At 45.6% G+C, this 21,178-nt stretch overlaps 1 protein-coding gene across 2 annotated transcripts in view; it reads left to right on the top strand.

Annotated features, from left to right (window-relative positions):
* The first annotated feature begins 8 nt into the window (after positions 1-8).
* Positions 9-21,178, top strand: part of Shpk (sedoheptulokinase) — a 24,866-nt gene continuing 3,696 nt past the window's right edge. The window contains exons 1-6 of one of the 2 annotated variants that reach the window (XM_028787295.1): positions 9-240; positions 4,554-4,695; positions 14,232-14,415; positions 14,964-15,116; positions 15,881-16,056; positions 18,483-18,683. In XM_028787295.1, coding sequence (XP_028643128.1) covers positions 79-240; positions 4,554-4,695; positions 14,232-14,415; positions 14,964-15,116; positions 15,881-16,056; positions 18,483-18,683 — 1,018 coding nt within the window. In that variant the 5' untranslated portion in view covers positions 9-78. Of the gene's footprint in view, positions 241-4,553; positions 4,696-12,335; positions 12,407-14,231; positions 14,416-14,963; positions 15,117-15,880; positions 16,057-18,482; positions 18,684-21,178 lie in introns of those variants that run through there. The other variant, XM_028787296.1, reaches the window with a different exon arrangement.

The raw sequence follows: 21,178 nt of genomic DNA, 5'->3' as shown, positions 1-21,178 counted from the left end.
CGCCCCTTGCTGCCCTCCGGGTTGAAGTGTTCCTCAGCGTGCGGTTCAAGCCACCCGAGCTGTGCTGTCACCATTGCCATGGCTTCGCGACCCATCACTCTCGGTATCGATTTGGGCACCACGTCCGTGAAGGCCGCCCTATTGGAGGCTGCACCCGGCCACCCATCTGGGTTCGTGGTGCTGGCGAGCTGCGCCCGGGCTGCGAGGGCAGAGACCGAGAGCGCGGCGGCCGGGTCCCAGGTGAGGCAGCGCCCTGGAGCCGCCGCCCCGGGACGACCCTGGGGGCATTTCGGGCAACACCTTTCCACGAAGAAGTACCCCTCATTGCCCAGCCTGTCGGACCTCCAAGGCCTGCTGCACTTTCCTCCAGGGCCTCAAAGCCTGCTGCATTTCAAGCTAAGCCTTTAGATTTTGCCCAGGGAGCTTTCCCACCTGCTGGCACTTATCTTCCCGCGCTCAGGCTTTTCTGGGGCCCCTGACCATGGCGCTGGATTCCTCTCCTCTCCACCCATCACTTTTTGTACTTTGAGCTGAGAGGACTTGCGTTCAGAGTGATAATCACAGGCCTATCACGCTTGCTGCTCATGGCTCCCATCTGCCCCGTGCCCTCTAGTTCAGGGATCTTTCTCCGTCCCCTGCCCCCTCCCCCTTAGGCAGGTTGTGCTCTGGAAATCAGATGTAGAATTAGACTTACTTCATTCTGTAGAAGTGCAAGTGAACTGATCATTTCACTTGGTTACTCAAAGAATTCTGATCCCAGCCGAGAGTCTCTGGAGGAAAGTTGTCAGAGCAGGTGGGAAGACACTGAGATAAGCTGATTAAAATTTTAAAAAAGAATCAGACTGATGATTATACACTACAACCACTGGCTTTTGAAAACTAGAAGATTAAAAAAAAAGAAAGAAAGAAAAAAAGAAAACTAGAAGATAGAAAAGTACATATCCAGGGGTCCACAGGATGGTTCAGCAGTAATAGCAATTGCTGAGTGAGCCTGGTGACCCGAATTCTATCTTCAGAACCCACCATGGAAGGAAAGAACTGACTTCTGTAAAGCTGCCCCCTGACTGCCACATGTGCCCCATGACAGGCACACGTGTGTGTGCACACATACATACATGTATACATAAACACACATACATATAAACACTATATAAATATATATACATATACAGTATATATACATATATACACACATAGACACAGGTACATGCTATATATATATATCTACACACATACAGTGTATACACACACACACATATATACGTATACATATATACACACTAAATATATATATACACTATATAATACACAAACATCTTTAAAACAAACCCAATGGATTAAAGACAGTGGACTCTGTTGGGAGATGATATAAGTGGGCTCAGAATGGCCTCAGATTCTACTCCTGTTGGTTTCCTGAAAGGGTCGGTTTATAATCAGTGAATTTATAGATATTAATGTCAAGGTGAGAGGTAACCTCTCACTTTTTTTCTTGGCCTCAACTTGTTCCCTGATCTGAACTAGGTGGCCGCTAAGGCTTCCTCCAGCCAGAAACTTGGATTGAGTGAGGTACCCCATATTTGAGGTTCATGTTTCAAATGCTCTTGCTAAGGGTCTGTATTCAGTTCTTTGGGGGTTCAGAATCCATTTTGCTGGGTCGAGTTATAGAAGATAAAGATTGTGGGAATGCTTCTAATTTTCCCAGAGGCCTTCACATTTAATTTGGTTGGTGCCTCAGGGCATTTTAGAATGACAGTTTGACTTCATGAATTACGACATGGAGAAGTTGGCTCTCATCCTGGGGAAGTTAGGAGCTGGGCCAGGATCATAGTACAGTGGGTTCAGGCACTGCCCTTTGCTTGGGAAATTGAGATCTCTCTCTCTCTCTCTCTCTCTCTCTCTCTCTCTCTCTCTCTCTCTCTCTCTCTCTGCGTGTGTGTGTGTGTGTGTGTGTGTGTGTGTGTGTGTTATGAGATAGGGTCTTGCTGGCCCCAAACTTGGATCTTCCTCACTTAGCTGAGACACTTAGCTGAGATTACAGATGTGTTCCACCCCATGCAGTTAGATACAAGGTTTTGGAAGGAGACAGACTCTTAGTTGCTTGTCTCTGACTCAGGCCCCTCAGGTGTAGGGTGCAGGGCTGGGTGGCTCTGAATGAGTTGTGAGCACTCTTTTCAAGTCTGGAGTTCTAGGGCTTGATCTGGGTATGGATCCACTGATGTTCCACTGATGTTTTCAAGTAGAAAAGAACAGCAACAATGGCTTCCCTGTCACAGTATGGGTGTGCCCATTGTCCCAGGGCTGCCCCGGTCCAGCTCAACCCTAAAGTGAACTGCTGAACACAACTCCTTGTCTTTACTTCCAGCTGGCTCTTTTCCTTCTCTGTGTTCCCCACCCACACAACTCTCTCATCCTGGACCCATTTTAGACAGAGGCCCCTCTGTCCTGAGATGATGCGCCATCTGATGGCCATTTGGGGACTACCTCTGCCTAACAGAGATGCAAGTCACAAATGTGGGCCACACGTGTACTTTTCAGCTTTCGAGTAGCTGTTTTAAAAGAACAAAAGGAATGGGTAAAATTAATTTAATTTAAAACTTATGTATTTATTTATTTAGAGGCAGAGTCCCACTCTGTAGACCTGGCTGGCTAGGAACTTGCTATATAACAGAGATCTACCTGCTTCTGCTTTCTGAGTGCTGGGATAAAATTAATTTTCATTATGTATTTTACTTAATGTGTATAAAATATCATTTTAACATTTAACAATAGATAGGTGTTAATGATGTTTTATGCATAATTCATATTAACTCTGAACTAGTATGTGTGCACTTAGATGCTTATGCGTATGCATGCGGAGGCCAGAGGCCAGGCTGCACTGTGTTCCTTAGTCCTCAGGTTTTCTTCATGACCACCCCCATTTTAAAGTATCTCTTGCTGGCCTGGAGCTTGACAAATCAGTTGGCTGTTGCCCCAGAGCCCCAGGGATCTGCCTGTTTCTGCCTCCCCAGTGTTCATGTTTTAGGAACACAGCACAGCACCAGACTTTTTTAAAACAGGGGCTCCAGGAGTTAAACTTGGGTCCTTATGCTTGTAAGGCAAGCGCTTGACTGACCTCCATCTCCTCAGCCCTTAGATATAACGTATACATATGAAGCATTTCAGTTTAGACTGGACACGTACGGTTACCTGCTGCTATACTGGATCGTGTCCTAAGCAAATGTCCCCTCTACTTCTTTCCCCTCTCCCCTCCCTGTCTCTCATCCTCTGTGGAGATCACACACAGGTGTGGACCTCCTCTGTGTCTCTCATGGCTGTGTACTTGGCTGCCACAGTGACAGGCTTCTTGTTAGGTTCTGGGGCTGCCTGCTCAGGGTATGCTCTCTACCCAATCCTCTCCGTCCCCAGCTCACCCGTACTTATCTTCCTTCTTTGTTCTTCCTTTGTGTTGAGCTGTTAGGCTAAGAGCTATCCTGACCAAGCATCAGTTTGTTCCCGGGAGGATGATATTCTCCCCAGTATGGCACCTTTTGCTATGCTGGGAATGTTGATACAGGGGAAATTAAAGATCCTAGCCTAGCCTCTCCTCACCCAAACACATGAACTTCACCATTTCTCTTAGTTGTGTCAAGACCAAGCTGCAAGCTGGGCATTAGCTCCTTGGGAGGCCGAGGCTGGAAGGGGGGTTGCTGGGACAGGAATTCAAAGCCAGCCTGGGCAGTAGGGCAAGATGGCTTGTCCCACTCCCCTCCTTGACTCCCACAAAGACCAACCTACAAGGACGTTAGATCTGCTTTCCATCCCACTTGGAATCTCACCCTTAGGCTCAGTTAGGAAGACTGAGGGATGTATCCCACATGCATAAACTTCTCTTCCTCGGTGATAAATCTCCATCCTTTGGATTCATTTAAGTTCTGAAGAGACTCATCTTACCAGCTAATTTCTGTTCCTCCCTTATCCCGCAGAACTTTCCAGCTTCTCCACATTCCCTATTCTTTCTTCCTTCCTTCTATAAAAGAATGTAATGTAAACTTTAGTGGGTCCTCGTCATCTCTGACTCTTTCCATGCTGATTTATTTATTTATTTATTTATTTATTTATTTATTTATTTTTGTCTTCTTGCTTGTTAATAAATCTATTTGTTTTTTCTCCTGTTGAATCTGTGTGCAGTCATTTATTCTAGCCCACCAGGAATGGAGGGGAGGGAGGGGAATTTCATCTGCCACTGAATTGTCAGACGCTTCCCTCTGTCACCAGCCCCGCCCTTCCACATTCCTTGTTTGGAGACCCTCTCCATATTTCTCCTACCGACTGGAATAGGCTTTTCTCAGCAGAGCCTGATACATCAGCTGAACTGTCCAGTGCTGTGCTTCCTCCCTGAGGGTGGAGAATGGGCCTTTGTTGGAGAGTCTCAGGCCAGACCAGTGGGAGCTAGCCAAGCCCTTCAGGTCCATATTTTGGGAATGATTCTTCTCTCTAAGAGATCCCTGGAGGCCTTCCCTCCTTGGTCGGTCTGTTTGTCTGCCTGTGTCCACCCTGTCCTGTTCTGTTTTTAGGGGCAGGAGCAGGATGTGACTAGAATCATCCAAGCCCTAAATGAATGCCTCGATGCCCTTCCCCGGCAGCAGCTCCAGAGAGTCGGGGGCATCGGAGTGTCGGGACAGATGCATGGCGTCCTATTTTGGAAAGCAGGCCAAGGTATGCTGGGTGTGGGTAATGATCTCATGCTGCGGCTACTTAATGGACCGAGAACAGGGCTGCGAAGGGCTCTTGGACCAGGGTCAGGTCGTCCCGGCTTGAGCATAGTGCCTCGCTCCTCAGAACAACATAGCATATCCTGTCACCTGTGTTTTGTGTACATTTTGTCTGGGTCAAATGTGTAATGAAGATTCAAACTGTTTGCTTGTGCATGCATGTCCATTACTTGTGGACAGACAGAGGAGAAAGTGAGTTTGAATTTTCCTCAGGATTTAGTAGAGAGGATTTCCCATAGCTTTCTTTTTATTGTGCCAGGGGCAACAGGATTAGCTGTAACTAGACAAGATGCCGGAGGAAACTGGATTCAAGCATTTAAAAAAGTATATAAAATTTAATTTATTATGCTCATGTGGTGCGTGTGTGTGTTTGTGTGTGTGTGTATGTGTGTGTTCTCTTCTACTCTAGGTCTAGGGATGGAGCTCAGGTGGTGAGACTTGTTTAGCAAACACTTTTAGCTGTTCAGCCATCTTGTTAGTCCTGGGTATAGTTTTTTTAATTATTATTTTTGTTTTTTTATTTCTTAGATTTGGTCTCATATAGCTCAGGCTGGCCTTGAACTCATTATATAGCTAACACCAGTCTTGAACTCCTGATCCTCTTGCCTCTACTTCCAACTACCCAGGATGGTACTTGGAAACCTTTTGTGGTTTCTAGGGATTCGATCCTGGGGCCTCATGTGTACTAGGCAAGTACTCTATCACTGAACTAGGCCCTAGTTCCTTTTATTTTATTTTTTATTTGTAAAAGATTTTATTTATTTATTTTATGTATATGAGTACAATGTAGCTGTCTTCATACACACCAGATGAGGGCATTGGATCCCATTATAGATGGTTGTGAGCCACCATGTGGTTGCTGGGAATTGAACTCAGGACCTCTAGAAGAGCAGTCAGTGCTCTTAACCACTGAGCCAACTCTACAGCCCCCCCCCTTTAATTTTTATTTTGAGATAATGACTTGATAAATTGCTTAGGCAGGTTGCAAAAAAAAAAAATTAGGATCTTCCTAACTCAACCTCCTAAGTAGCTGTAATCACAAGTCTGTGCCAACAGCCCCAGCTGGGTGTAGTTTCTAATCTTTACATAATTTCACATAATTCTAGTTGCTATCACTTTAACATGCAAACCATTATTATTATTGTTATTATTTTCTTGTTATTTGGTCCTGGGGATGAGACCCAAGGCCTCCCTTCATCTGCCATCTGAGGGAAGTCTGTGGCAGTGCCAGGGTGATGACCTATTCTGGGTGGCCCTTAGGAGGAGACCGTGCCAGGCAAACAACAGTGAGCACTTCAGGTGCCGGGTGTCAGGCTACAGATGTTACCTGCATGACCTCACCTGTCTTTCTCAATAGCTTTATGATGCGTGTGACTGCCAACACTGTGCAGATGGGGAGCAGGAAGTTCAGAGAGGTTAGAATAACACGTTCTAGGCCACACAGCAGCAATCCAGGTCTGTCCCGTTTCTGACACTGAACTTTCAAAGACCAGAACTACAGGAGAGTAATGGTTTCGGGAAGGGAGGGACTTCCCAACTAAATATCCACAGAAGGAATAGACTTTACAGCAACTCATCAACTCTCTGAGTTGTTTGGCATTACTTTTTTTTTTTAAATGATAGAAAATATATAGCTATAAACCAGAAAGGATAGTATTATATTACAAACTATCACTCAGCCTCAGAAATACCCATTTGATGGGTTTTATTTATTATTTATTTGTTGAGGTGGAGTCTTTGCATCCCCCAGACCCAGACACGTGACACTGCCCCTGGCTGAGAGCAGAGACCTCAATCAGAGGAGACGTGGCTACCTGGGTTGATGGGTGATGTGGTTCAAAGGCTGGGATGCTGGATTCAGCGAGTCAGGTTCCCTGGGTTATGTGAGTGGTGACTCACTTGTCTAGTGATGTGTCCTCTGAGCCTTGTCCCCTCCACAGGGCTGGGTATCTAGGAAGCCCCTCCCTCCCCTGGCTGCCTGTTGTTGTCAGATCCTTTCAGACAAGCTAACTGCTTGGCTACAAGCACCAGCAGGAGGGGATGAGGGCTCCAGAGCGACCTCGCCTAGGGAGTCTAGGTTGTAAAAGCTTTTTCAGTGCTCTGATTCTTCATTAACAAGAATAAATGTCCTTTTAATACTAAAACCCTCCCTAAAGGGGAGAGCAGAGATCTAATGATTGTGGTCTGGTCATCTCTGCCTTCTTTTCTCGTGTCTTCTGGACTCTGTACCAACCACACAAACCATCAACCACATCACTGGAAGTGCTGCTTAAGATTTCACGGAGCCAGCCTGCTGCCTTCTTGTTTTGCTTCTGGGAAGGAGGAGAGCATGCTGACTGCTGCCAGTTCCTGTTGATGGAGTCCGGCAGAGGCAGCTTTGGGATCACGGTGTGCCATTTTTAATGGGGGCCATAATTCAGGTTGGTTTTAGTACCTACCACATGCAGGCCTTGCACCGTCCCCCTGGGAGACATAGAATTTGAGTGTAGAAACCTGTACCTTCCACAACCCAGCCAGCATGGTCAGGCGCCTGCAGAGGGCTAAGTGCTTCAGTGAGGACACAGGCCATCTGATGGGAGGACTGGGAGCCATGCGCATTTCTGCAAGGCCTGTGGTTAGGCCTGTTTTCAGAGTCCACTTTCAGGCTCAGTAAAAGAGGGAGAGAAAGAGGGACACAAAGCAAAGCTTAAAGGCGAGCCACAGGTGGGACGAAAACATCTGCTAATGTAGAGTAGGTGAAGGACAGACAACAGGCAAAGAAAAGTCAGATGGACCAAGGGTCCTGACTAACGAGTATTTCCTGCAAAAGGAAGTACTGAGGAGAGGGTATCCAGTGTCACCTGCAATTAGGAGAATGCAGATGTCAACAAACATGAGACATCACTTTACATGCACTAGGCTGAAGGAAACCGAAAGCCCAGAATATCGAGTGTTGTCAAAGGGGTGGGAAACTGGTTCATTATAAATGTCGCTGCTGGTATTTAACTGGTGTAAACTAGCAGAGCTATTTTGGAGGGCAGCTTGGCAAGGCCTGTTTAAAAAAATGGTGGTGGCTCTGCCTCAGACATTGCACTACTTGGAACTGGTCCAGGAGAAGTACTGGAGGAGGCATTGTCACTGGCCTTCACTGCGTCTTTGTTTATGATGGTAAAAACATGACATTTACCTGTCGGTACTCATTACAGACATGCAGTCTGACCCATGCCGGGGGATACATTTGGTAATTAGAATAAGGCACATTCAAGCATAGTGACACACAGAGAACTCAAAACATGTTATTGGGCAGCAATAGACACAGTAGAGTATTATTGTTTAGACAGATACACCCAGGCCAACTACACAAAACAAGACCTGTTGTGTGAGTATCAACAATAGACAGTCATTCAGAGAGAATACAGTGGCTAAGTGGGGGATGGGGAAAGAGGACCTTTGCCCTGCCTGTAATATTTGAAGGTTTTTTTAAAAAAAAAAACATGGAGAATATGTTTATTTATTACTATGTCATTAAAAGCTTCAAAATAGAACAGCTCTTTACCAAAGGGAAGGAAGAAGAAAGGAAGGATGGGAAGAGGAGGGACCCAGTGGGTCAGATTCTGGGATCAGGCTTCTTCTTCTTAGATTTGCATTACTGATTCTACCATACTGATTATTAGGCCTGTGAAGCTGGGCAAATTTTCAAAGCATCCTGCTTCATTTTTTTTCTTATGTGGGGATAACAGTCCTATAATCAATTCTCAGCACCCATAGAGCTGCTCACAGCTGTCTGTAAACCCAGTCCCAGTGAAATCTGGTGCCCTCTTCTGGTGTGCACAGCTACTGCATACACATGGTGCACTGATACACAGGTAGACAAAACATCCACACACATTAAAAAAATTACCACACAGAGTAAATGAATTACTATTTTTAAAGTGTGTTAATCTATGCCACATGGTAAGCATTCTAGTTTTGTTTTACAATAAAGTTTCAAACAATGTAAAAATGTAATCAAAAGAGTTTTGGAGACAGATGGAGGGATGGAGCTAAGGCTGCAGGATTGAGGGGAGAAGCTCACACTGAGATTCAGGTGGCAGTGCAGTGCAGGGAGACTATCAGTGGAGGAACTGCCCATTCCTGTCCCCGCCTCCCAGGGGCACAGAACACCAGGCAGATGGTGCAGGTCCCGAATGTCCCAGCTGTAACCTCCGTTTGCTGGGCTGCACGTCAGGAATACTGACAGACAGACTGACCAGGACAGACCGACCAGGTCCCTGTAGAATCTTTGCTGTCATTGTTTCTTCTATCTGCAACATGTGCCCCCAGCTATTTTTTTTAAAAAGAATTATTTATTTATGTATTTTATGTATGTTAGTGCTCTGTCTGCATGTCCATCTGCACGCCGGAAGAGAGGACATCAGATCCTTTTGTAGATGGTTGTGAGTCACCATGTGTTTGCTGGGAATTGAACTAATGGCCTCTGGAAGAGCAGTTAGAGCCCTTAACTGCCGAACCCTCTCTCCAGCACCTCCGCCCCTGCCACAATCTTTTTTTGAGAATGCACCATCAATGACCTAAAGATCTCCCATAGGTTCCACCTCTTAAAAGTTCTACCACCGCTCAACAGTATGGGATGGGACCAAGCCTTTAATACACGGATAGGGGAGACATCCCAGTCTGAACGGTAACAGAAGCTAGAGGTTCATCAGCAGCATCACCTTCTCTAGTGTTTACTGACTGTTCTCTGTGTGCTCTCACATATCCTCTCATTTAATGGAGACAATATCACACAGACTGACTGCACATGGAACTCCACCTGACATAAAAGTGTCATAAACACTAGATCCAGGGGTGCAGAGTTACAAAGGCTTTCTAGTTCTGAATTTCCAAATGGTTGTCACCAAGATACTGAGCTAACACTATCTTTGTTCCCATGATTGGTTTCAGAGGTATCATAAGAGGGGGGAAAACCCACGAAATGGGAGAACACTGTGACAAACCCTGGGGTGATGTGGACTCATTTGAGCTGTTGTGCGTGTGTGTGGTGATTTAGGCTGGGTAAAAGATAGCCAGCCAGGAGGAGACTTCTGGCTTCTCCAGCCCACCACAGTCCCATAGGAGCATGAGTGTCTTCAGAGATAAACGAAGGCATTAGAGAAAAGAAGTTGTCTCCATCCTGCTCCAGAGTTGGTGACTTATCATCTAAGGATTCATTTAACATCATTTGTTCTTGGGGGCCAGACGGAAAGTCCTGGCGTGAGGAGATAATTTGTGGGGCAGGGATAGATTACTTGTGGATCCACCCAGGATCAATGTATCCTCCCTCTGTACTTCAGGGCAAGACCTGGGCCACAGATGTTCCTGGGCAGAGTAGTCAGTGTTGCTGAGCTCACAGACCAGGATAACAGACATGTAAAAATGTTTTCCTCAAGGAAAATACTGTACTGGGTTAATTTGATTGTATAAGACAGAACTCTTAGAATAGGACACACTCAGAATTTCAGATTAGCTCCATACAAGCCAGGAACAGTGGTGCATGCCTGTAATCCCAGCACTCAAGAGGATCAGGCGGGAAGATGGTGTGACAGAGGCCAGCCTGGGTAACACAGTGAGACCCAGTCTACAAAATTTACTGTGATACACTAGGGGAGGGTCACCATTGCTGTGAAGGAGCACCATAGCCAAAGCAGTCTGGGGAGAAAAGGGTTTATTTGGATTAAGCTTCCTCATCACAGTTCATCATCAAAGGAAGTGAGGACAGGAACTCACACAGGGCAGATTTCTGGAGGCAGGAGCTGATGTATACAAAGGCCATAGAGGGGCGATACTTACCGGCTTGCTCCTCATGGTTTGCTCAGTCTGGTTTCTTGTAGAACCCAGGACCACCAGTCCAAGGATGGCTCCTCCCACATCAAGCTGGGCCCTCTCCAATCAATCACTAATTAAGAAAATATCCTACAGGCTGGCCTACAGCCTGATCTTACTGAAGCATTTCTCTCAACTGAGGCTCCCTCCTCTCCAATGACTACACTTTGTGTCAGGTTGACATAAACTAGCCAGCACATATACTAAACAGAATTAAAGACTGTATTATCAGCAAGACACCACAGAGGAACATATAAAAAGAATCAGGGTTGGGCAGTGGTGGTGCATGCTTTTAATCCCAGTACTTGGGAGGCAGAGGCAGGTTAGTTCCAGATCAAACTGATCTACAGAGCTTGTTCTAGGACAGCCATGGCCACAAAGGGAAACTTTGTCTCAAAAAGGCAAAATTAAAGAAAAAGAACCTGGAAAATTTGGTGTGAAAAGCAGTTGAAAACAGAGTGTAATACATGAAGTTAATAATAGAATGGATGAAACTTTAGAACAAATATCAGACTGAAAGATCAGACTGAGATCTGTCATGGACCTGGTGGGATGGCTCAGTGGTTACAGGCTCCCACTGCCAAGCCTGACAGCCTGAGTTTGATCCCCAGAACCTACACGGCAGAAGGAGGAAACCGACTTTGCAAGTTGTTCTATGATCTCCACATTCACTATGGCGTGGAGATGACAGATGATGTGCACACATGAGTTCATACACAAATAAATACATGTGACAATAGTTATTAAAACTGGAGACCTGTCAGAAGGAAGATCGAAAGGACAAATATCTATCTATCTATCTATCTATCTATCTATCTATCTCTCTATCTCTCTATCTATCAATCATTTATCTATCAATTGACCAGTCATATATCTATCATGTATGTATGTATAATCTATCTTTCTGTGATTTATCTGTCTGAATTCTATTTGTTGTCTATTATCTATCTATCTATCTATCTATCTTATCTATCTATCTATCTATCATCTATCTATCATCTTCACCTATCTATCTATCTATCTATCTATCTATCTATCTATCATCTATCTATCTATCATCTTCACTTATCTATCATCTGTCTATCCATCTATCTTCTATAATCTATCTATCTATCTATCTATCTATCTATCTATCTATCTATCATCTATCTACTATCTTCTGTCATCTATCTGTCCATCTGTCTATCTGTTCAAGACAGACAGAGGTCATAAATGGAAGCACTAGCATAGTATGAAACCCAGAAAGAAAGATGAAAGTGGAGAGGAGGAAATAGTTGAAGAGACAATGAAGAAGAACTTCTCCTAATTGACAAAATAAGATGAAATACCCCAGACTGAAAGAGTGTAAGGAATGTGTGCCAAACCCCACAGAAAGTTCTGTTCCAGTAAACTTTGAAGGACTTCAAAAACAGAAAATTTAAAAGATCACAAAGCCCCAGATCAGATCCCACACAAAAGAAAAAGGAGCACATGACCACTAGACTTTTTCATACAGCAGTATTCTCTGGAAAACATCAGTGAGATTACTGTGTTTCTGCATCACAAATTATCCCCAAACTTAGTAACTTGCAGACAACCACCACTTTGTCACAGCTCATGATGTTTTGGCTTCAGCTGACTGCTTCTTGTGTGTGGTGTTGAAGGAGGATGCTTGCTGGTGTTCATCTGGGAAGCAGACTCGTCAGGATGGCTCCAGATGGCCTTACTCTGTGCCTGCCTGGTACCTTGAGGAAAGCTGGAAGGCCAGCTCCCCTGGGAATGTCTGCTAGATGTCTACATGAGGCTTATGAACTTTCTGGCACAGTGGCTGCAAGGTAGTTGGACTTTGTACCCAGAGGCTGGTTTCTTTGAGAGGGGTGGGGGCTACAACCCTTTGTGTTTGTATTTGTGTGTGTGTTTGCACATGTGGGCAACAGATGTACACTATGGCCATATTCTGACTGTGTGTGGTGGACACTGTAGGAGTCTGTTGTCTCCTATCTCTATATGACACAGGGATTGAACTCAGGTCCTTAAGCCTGGTGGCCTGATCCTATATCCACTGAGCCATCTCACTGATCCTCCACATTTTTTTTGAGATAAGATAGCTTATTGAACCTGAAGCTCACCCTCTTCACTGAGCTAGCTGGCTAGTGAGCCCCAGTGACCTACCCATCTCTGTTCCTTAATGCTGGGGTGATAGCCATGTCTAGTGTTAACCTGGGTGTTGTGGATTTGAACTCAAGTCTTCTTGCTTGCACAATAAGTGATCTTACCTACTGAGCCATCTCTTCAGCCTTGGCCACAATACTTTTTATAATCTAGCCTTGGTTGTCCCCAGTTATGATGTTGTCCTCCATATTCTGTTGGTCAAATAAGTCACCAGATAAGTGTATAACTAGGGGAATAAGATTTAGACACTGCTGCCGGGCAGTGGTGGCGCACGCCTTTAATCCCAGCACTTGGATGGCAGAGGCAGGCAGATTTCTGAGTTCAAGGCTAGCCTGGTCTATAGAGTGAGTTTCAGGACAGCCAGGGCTTCACAGAGAAACCCTGTCTCCAAAAACCAAAAAAAAAAAAAAAATGTAGACACTGCCACTTAACAGGAGATACAGCAAGCAAAGGGTTTGTGGGAATCTACCACAGCTAATGTTTTTAAACATGAACTTTGAACTTAGACTGTTCCAATGGATCAAGCTGTCATTCAACTGTGAGAGCATGAAGAACATTCTGAGGCAGGAAGACCTGCAGATGCAGAAAGGCCTGTGCTGCAAGCAGTTTTGGTTAAGGTATTTAAGTCAGAGCACAGGGAATTCCATAGGATGTTAGAAGAGACAGATGAAATAAGACTTCTTAAAAAAAAAACAAACAAAAAACCAAAAAAAACCAAAAACCTTGGGCTTGGGAATGTGGTTCAGAGGTAGAACATGTGTTCAATATTCAACAGGCCCTGGGGTGCCATCTGTAGTACAACAAGCAGTCAGCTGGCTCAGGACTTTCTTTTTCTCAAAAGAAAGGAGAAAATGTCTTGGTGATCAATCTGGTATCAATCCTTTTGTCATGAGGTTGGAAGGACACAAAGAGCAGGGGACTCTGAGAGTTTGTTAAACATCTTCTCTTAAAGGGGTAGGTGGGTACAGTGTCAAGTTAGAAATTAATTTAATAAACCAAACCAAAGCAGAAAATAGTTTGGGTATGCTTTTAATCCCAGTACTTGTGAAACAGAGGCAGGTGGATCTCTGTGAGTTCAAGGCTAACCTGGTCTATAAAGTGAGTTCCAGGACAGAAAGGGCTATAGAGAAATCATGTCTTGAAAAACCAAAAAAACCATACCAAACCAAACAAGCAAACAATCCCCACTCCCCAGAAAACCAACCAATCAAACAAAGAAACCAACCAACCCTTCCCTACCTATCCACCCACCTCCACACAAGAAGAATGAAAAAAGAGACAGAAAAATCAGAACAGAGGCTTGACTTGTGGAAGGACCAAGTGGCTTGCCCAGGGTCCCTCATCCATCTGATATCAGAACCATGTTTGAATGAAGCTGTCACAGAGTGGGGATGTCTATGCTATAAACTCACAGGCAGAGAAGGTTCAGGGACGTGCCTATACCCATTCAGTACCCTTTCTCCATTTTTGTTATCTCCTTTGTTGCAGGCTGTGAATGGACAGAGGGAGGACATGCCCTTGTATTTGAACCCAGAGCTGTGAGCCATTTGGTCACATGGCAGGATGGCCGTTGTAACAGTAGTTTCCTGGCTTCTCTGCCGAAGCCAGCATCCCATCTCAGCGTGGCCACAGGATTTGGCTGTGCAACCATCTTCTGGCTTTTGAAAAACAGGTATGACTACTGTTCTTAAGATCAGCATGTGGTTTCTGGGCTGAGAAAGGGCAGGGACTGCCTCTGTAGCTGGCCAGCATCTCTCTACCTGCTGCCCTTTGCCTTAAGCGTAGCCTGGTGCAAGGTGGAGTCACAAGGCTCAGATTTGGTCTGGAATGGTTCCGTCTGTGGAGGGTCACCATTGGCTATCTGCTTCTAACCAGAATTGGGGATAGGGGTGTGCATGGGGGAGGGAGAGGGGGAGACAGAGAGGTCAAGTGACTTTCAAAGTTGAGTTCACAGTGGAATCAGGGATACAGGGGACAGGGCTATGACCTTCTTTCCTGGGCATATCGCTTCTTCCCCCAAGTTTCTCCCTGGGGATGACTTGGGATAGCTTTATCTACAGTGGCTGGGATAGCCTTTCCCAGGGACACACAGTACTGAGTCTCAGTGTGGCTGTGCCCCAGCTGTGCCATGCTTAGAGCCCTCTGCTCACAGCTAAGCTACAGCATGTGTTTCCATATCCTCATTAGATTGTATTGAACTGTTTTTGATGTGACAAACAGCCCAGAGTTTCTGAAGTCCTATGATGCAGCTGGCACCATTCAAGACTATGTGGTTGCCATGCTGTGTGGTTTGCCAAGACCCTTGATGTCTGACCAGAACGCTGCTAGCTGGGGCTATTTTAACACCCAGAGTCAGAGCTGGAACTTGGACATGTGAGTATGACTATGTGGGTGGATCCAGAGGGAGGGTGTGTCTGGAAGGAGAGCTTCAGTGGGGGCTTGGAGCTTTCACTGGTCATTGTATTTTAAAGTAAGAGTGGGCACAGAGCAAATCTGTCAGTGGGACGCCTTTGAAGGTCTTTCTACAGAAACGTTTGCCTTTTCAGGAGCAGAACTCTAAGGTCCTGTGGGCTCACTTCCTTCAGGGCCTCCATTCCAAGCCCTGAGACACAGTTAAAAGCAGGTGGTGGTAGTTCAGGTAAAGACCTTTCTGGTGTGTTTCATGTAGCCTTCACTAACCATGAGCAAAATGGATGCATCAGGTGTTCATATGGCTGCTGGGCCTGATATGGTTTGGAATGTGCTTACCAACGCTAGTGGTACTGGGGCCCTGGTGTCCCTTTTGCAGAGGGTTTGTGTCCCCTTCAAACACAGGTATTGGAATGCTCTTGAAGTCTGGTTCATCTCTAACCCACCCCAGCCTCCTCTTCTACTTATCTCTACCCCTTTTTGATGGCCGTTCTTGTCCCCCACTGGTTGTCCTCCAACCCCACCCACTCCATGGTGAATCTCAACATTTGTCCACTATCTACAAAATTCAAATCCATGACTTAAAACCCCCTGAGACATTTTATGCTAACACTGCATTCTGTCCTCCATTCTGCTGTGTGTAAGCTGTAGCACTAAGTTTCCAGGAAGCGGTAAAGGCCACATGACCAAACACCACGTGAACTCTAGGGCACACTTTTGTTTTGCAGACTGGAAATGGCAGGCTTTCCTACCCACCTTCTCCCCGACATTGCAGAGCCAGGCAGCATGGCAGGCAGAACTTCTCACACATGGTTTGAAATCCCAGAGGGGACACAGGTGGGCATAGCCTTGGGTGATTTACAAGCCTCTGTCTATTCCTGCATGGGCCAAAGGACTGACGCAGGTAAGTTTGACTTTCGTTCCCTCCTTAGACTCATGCTGGTGTCTCTTCACTACCAGCTCTGACCCAGGGTCTTCAACCCATAGTGTAGCCACAGGCTCAGCATCCTAAGGTGCTGAGAAGGTGACAGGCCTCAGAGTTCTATTCTCTTGCATTGACCACTTGGGCTTTACCCCTGCTAGGGCTAGGAGCAGGAGAAGGCTCTCTGTTTCTTTCAGTGTACCCTATGACCAAGACAATAGCTGGGACCATGGCTCAGAGGCAGAGAACCTGCCCAGCATGCATGAGGCCCTGGGTTCTGTTGTCAGAATTAGGGGTGAGGAAAGAGGAGGGGGCTAGCGCTACTAATATTGTGTGCTTATCAATAAAAGGTACATTAGGCGCACTGCTATGTGCAGAACCCTTTCTATCAGGACATGGTCTCCATTTGGTTTCTTTTCAAGAATCTATGAAAACCTAAGAACATGCTAGTGAGGTTGTAAAGTGGTGTAGCCCTTTTGGAAAACAGTCTATGGGTTCTAACAAGTTAAATATGGAGTTACCATAAGACCTGATGATTCCAGTCCTAGAGACAGAGCAAGAGAACTAGGAACATACATCCACAAACACTCTAACCCCTTAGTTCATGCCAGCATTGTTCACTAGAGCCCTAAGTAGAAGTGACCTGAATGGAGTGTGGAACTGTGGTCTATCTGTACAGTTAAAAGGGATGGAAGTGTGACTCCTACAATGCGAAGAGTGAAAAACAGGCACAAAGCCATATATCACATGCTTCCATTAATAGATGATGTCACACTGTCATGGCATATCCATGGAGAGAGAAGGATGGATGGTTGCTAGAGGCCATGTGTGTGATTGTTACAGAGTGTATTTTCCTTTTTGAATGATGGAAATGTTCTAAAATTGGTTAGTGGTAAAGGCTGTTCCTAGGAGATGGAGAAAGGCCAACTTTTTCTTACTGTAGGGTCATAACTCAGACCACTTCTGGATACATCGGGTTTCCCCACACACCAGCAAACAACAAACCAGGCAACAACAGACTAGCTGTATGTCCTCTCATTCAGTTCAACCTTAATACCTTCTATGTAAAGACAGCTTCAGATCCCACAGGCTTAGGTCAAGAGAAGGTCCCCTGCCCCATCCCATTCATGTGTTAGCATAAGGCTGTTTGGTCTGTGCTTCTGAACAACTGTCTGTAAGCTGAGGTTCCCATACTTGCTCTGTAGAGAGATCTATTAACTGGTTTATAATAAAGGATATAGCAAAGGATACAGATGAAGAGATGGAGGTGGAAGGCATTGTCTAGGAGACGGCATGTGAGTTTCTATGTCCTTTCTTCCATGCCATCCCCCAGAATCCTCTATGTCTTAGTTACAGGAACCCACTTTATCTTATCCTTAAAACCCAAGTCCTCTGTAAGAGCAGCCAGTGCTCTTAACCTCAGAGCCACCTCTTCAGCTCCTAGCCATTTTTTTTTTTTGAGGCAGAGTGAGGCCCATGCTGGCCTTGAACTCTTTATTCTTCTGTCTCTATTTCCCTCTACTTCCTGAGTTCCTAGAATATAAGTATGTAATACCATAACTAGATTTCTCCTCCCATAAAACCATGACATTGAATATTCTGGGATAACAAAGCTACAATAGGATGCCACAGACTAGAAATTTATAAAGAAAAGATTTATTCAGCTTCTGCCTCTAGAGATTGTATCTAGTCTTCTTGCTGGTATGACAAAGGACATCATATAGAGAGACAGAAAACTAGCCAATGTGAGCTAGTTCTTATAATAAAGCTGGTCTTGCCATAACCCACAAAGCCATTAATCAATATACCATCTGACCCAATTTGGAAAGTTTCTGCTGGTTGCCCTTCTTAACCTCATAATGGAATTGAATACCATCACAAGTTTGGAGGAGGACTTTCTAGTCATAGCAAGTCCCCTCACCCCTTCTGGGGTGATTGGATTCTCTGAGTCCGTGGGCAGGGTTAGCGGGGCCCCATCCCTGGCACCTGGCTGAGAGGCAGGTAGGCCATTCGTTGCTTCTGGCTTATCATAGCCTTGCCAGAGGGTTTGTTGTGGCATAGCTCGAAGGTTCTTTATTGCCTTTTGAGGCTGTTTTTTTGCTTTTGTAGTCTCTGATCCCCCAGCAGATGAAGAAATTGGACACTGACTTCAGTTTGGTCTCTAAACCTGCTAGTTCTGGAAGTAATGGCCTACTGCTCCTGCTTTACTTTATTTATTAGACATAAGCTGCTGAGTCCAGCTAAGTTGGTGGGGATAATCGTCTGTGCCTCTTAAAAGAAGTGCTATTCAAGAACACACATATTTTGAACAGAGCCACACTTTGTCTCCCTCCCTCACTTTGTTATGATGCTATGCTATATGACCCTGGGTTAGCCCTGCAGGGCTGAGCTCTGCTGTCTTTGTGCAGTACTCAACATCAGCACCTCGGTCCAGCTGGCAGCCTCCATGCCTGTGGGATTCCAGCCACTGCAGACTCCGGATCCTGCAGCCCCAGTCGCCTTCTTCCCTTACTTCGACAGGACCTACCTAGGGGTGGCAGCGTCACTCAATGGAGGCAATGTGCTAGCCACATTTGTCCACATGCTTGTTCAGTGGATGGCGGATCTAGGTAAGATGTAGCCCACAGAATGTCATGTTTTGTGCTCATTGCCCTTGTTACTTAATGTGTACTGTCCAGACCCAGCCTCCCACCCAGCTGAGTCCCTGCATATTCCTGCCGGTATACCACACTCTTTTTTGTGGCAGGTGGCCCGGCACCTTTCCCCTGACCTTGACTGTGGATTATTGTGGCAGTTTCCCAGCTACTCCCCACCCCATAGTCATTTTCTCTGCTGGAGAGTCCAGGTCTTCTGGTTCCTTACATTTAAGGCCTTCTTTCTGATGATTACAAATATCTGAAATGGCATGACCAGAAATGCAAAAGGGAAAAAGACCACTGACATTTGACAATATCATAAAGTCCTACTAGCACTTACTTTTGGTTGGTGCTTCCTGCCTTGACTTCCTGGGGATTATGGAACCCTTCATTCTGCCTTCTTTTATTCCTGGGAAGAATCTACCAGGTTTTCCTCTGCTCTGTGTGTACAGTGGCACATGTAACTGACTTCTACCAGAGGTCTGTCCTATTAGCTCTGGAGGTAGACATTTCTAGTCAGCCTTCCAGGTTTGGGGAAACTGTGACTACCAGGTACAGTGATCACCAGAACATGTCAAAGTCAGATAACTGTAGGAAACATGAAATATGGGAACAAGGTGAAGCACAGGCAGAAGGCATTTGGAAGGCTTCTACTGGCACACAAATTGGCAGCCAGGATTGGATCTACCAACTGTTTTCTGAGCTGTCAGTAGGGGGCTCTTTCTCTTACCTGTGAAAGAGACTACTCTGCTTATGGCACTTTTGGTGGCATGAACCTGGGAGAACAGATTCTAAAAATGAGGTAAAGTCTCATGCAATAGCCAGATATTCATATTCAGAGCATCAGACAATTTATACTCAAAGGGTTAAAAAGAGTCACTTGAGTGAAGTGTACAATCATAAGGGCAAGCCACAGGTGGTGGGCAGGCTGAACATGGCAAACACATGTTTTTCTGTAGAGGCATGTAAACAAATACCAATGGACAGTGGTGATGAATAATCTACAATAAGCCACTCATATCCACAACAGCTGGGAGGGGCATGCGAGCACATTCCAAGAACAGTTCCACGGTTTTGAAGAAATGAGGTCAAACGACTCTGGTCTTATTTGCTTGGCACTTTCTGACAGCATTCAGACTCCCACGAGCCCATTCTTGGCCCATGTTCCACCATTGTTCCATGTCTCTCTCTGTAAGACCTTTCACGTTAACAGTGCTTTGAAAATTAGTGCTTTAGTGTAATCTACCCTTTTATGAAATTCCACTGTGGTGTACGTTCCTCTCCTTTGTTTGAACAGTTCCCCCCAAGGACTTAGTCTGCCACGTTTGTATGCTGTGCACCCTAAAGAACATGAGTTTTCAGAAAGGTTTCTCTGTGTTGGGGATTAACCCAGCTCCTTACACATGCTAGGCAGATGCTCTCTGCCTAACCCAAGAGAAGAGTTTTAAGAAAACCTACCTATAGATGAAAGATTTATACATAAAGAGACAGACCCACCATTTCCCCCCAAGTATAGTCTTGACAGGTAGATGCCCTAAATCCTTAGTTTCTTTATGTACTTTTTGTATACTCCAGTTTTGTTTGGTATGAACTAGATTAAATTTTTCCCCTTTATTTTTTTCTATGTGTATGGATGTTCTTGACTGCATGTATGCCTGTGCATCACATGCATGCAGTACCTAAGAGGTCAGAAGAGGGTGTCACATTTCCTGGGCCTGGGCATTACAAACAGCTGTGAAGTACCATGTAGGTGCTGGGAATTGAAACCAGTTTCTCTGGAAGAACAGCCACCTGGAGCTGAATTTTATATGTTCTCCAAATGTGGGCTGAGAAGAATTTTCTGGTGGGAAGGCCTCAAAACAGAGCCTGCCTGGCTTCACTGGCTGCTTAGACTCAAAAGTGTTCATAGGTTTTGGCTGTAACTCTGGCAGACTACTGCCTCTGCCTTCGGAAGCATCTCAGCTCTCCCAGGCTTGAATCCCTGTTGGTGGCAGTGGTGGGGAAGGGCCCAGCTTTTTCCCCTTAGCGTCTTCCTACATAGACTCATAGATGGCAGGTTCTGGGCCCCAGTGGAAACCCAGTTTTCACACTATACTGTTGGCTCTCCAAATGTGGATCAAACCCTCTTACTCTGTGATGTTCCCTCTTCTTTGCTTTTTCTTCCTGATTTTCTCATTTAAAAAAGAAAGTTGGAAGCTGGGTGTGGTGGCACATGCCTTTAAGCTGAGGCAGGTGGATTTTTATGAGTTTGAGACCGACCTGGTCCATGTAGCCTGGTATATATTCCAGGCCAGTTAGGGCTGCATAGTGAGATCTTGGTTCAGAGGAGGTGGGAAGAAAAGGGGAGAGAGGGGAGGGAGGACGGGAAAGGGGAGAGGGAGAGGGAAGAGAGAGAAAGGAAGAGGGAAGAGGGAGGGGGAGGAGAAGGAGGAGGGGGAGAGGGAGAGGGAGAGGCATACACGGGGCGA

The sequence above is a fragment of the Grammomys surdaster genome, unplaced genomic scaffold (genome assembly GCF_004785775.1).
Source record: "Grammomys surdaster isolate TR1022 unplaced genomic scaffold, NIH_TR_1.0 125621, whole genome shotgun sequence".
In the NCBI taxonomy this organism is placed as follows: domain Eukaryota; kingdom Metazoa; phylum Chordata; class Mammalia; order Rodentia; family Muridae; genus Grammomys; species Grammomys surdaster.
Note: the sequence above shows the minus strand (reverse complement) of the source record. Positions and strands in the feature narration are given on the sequence as shown.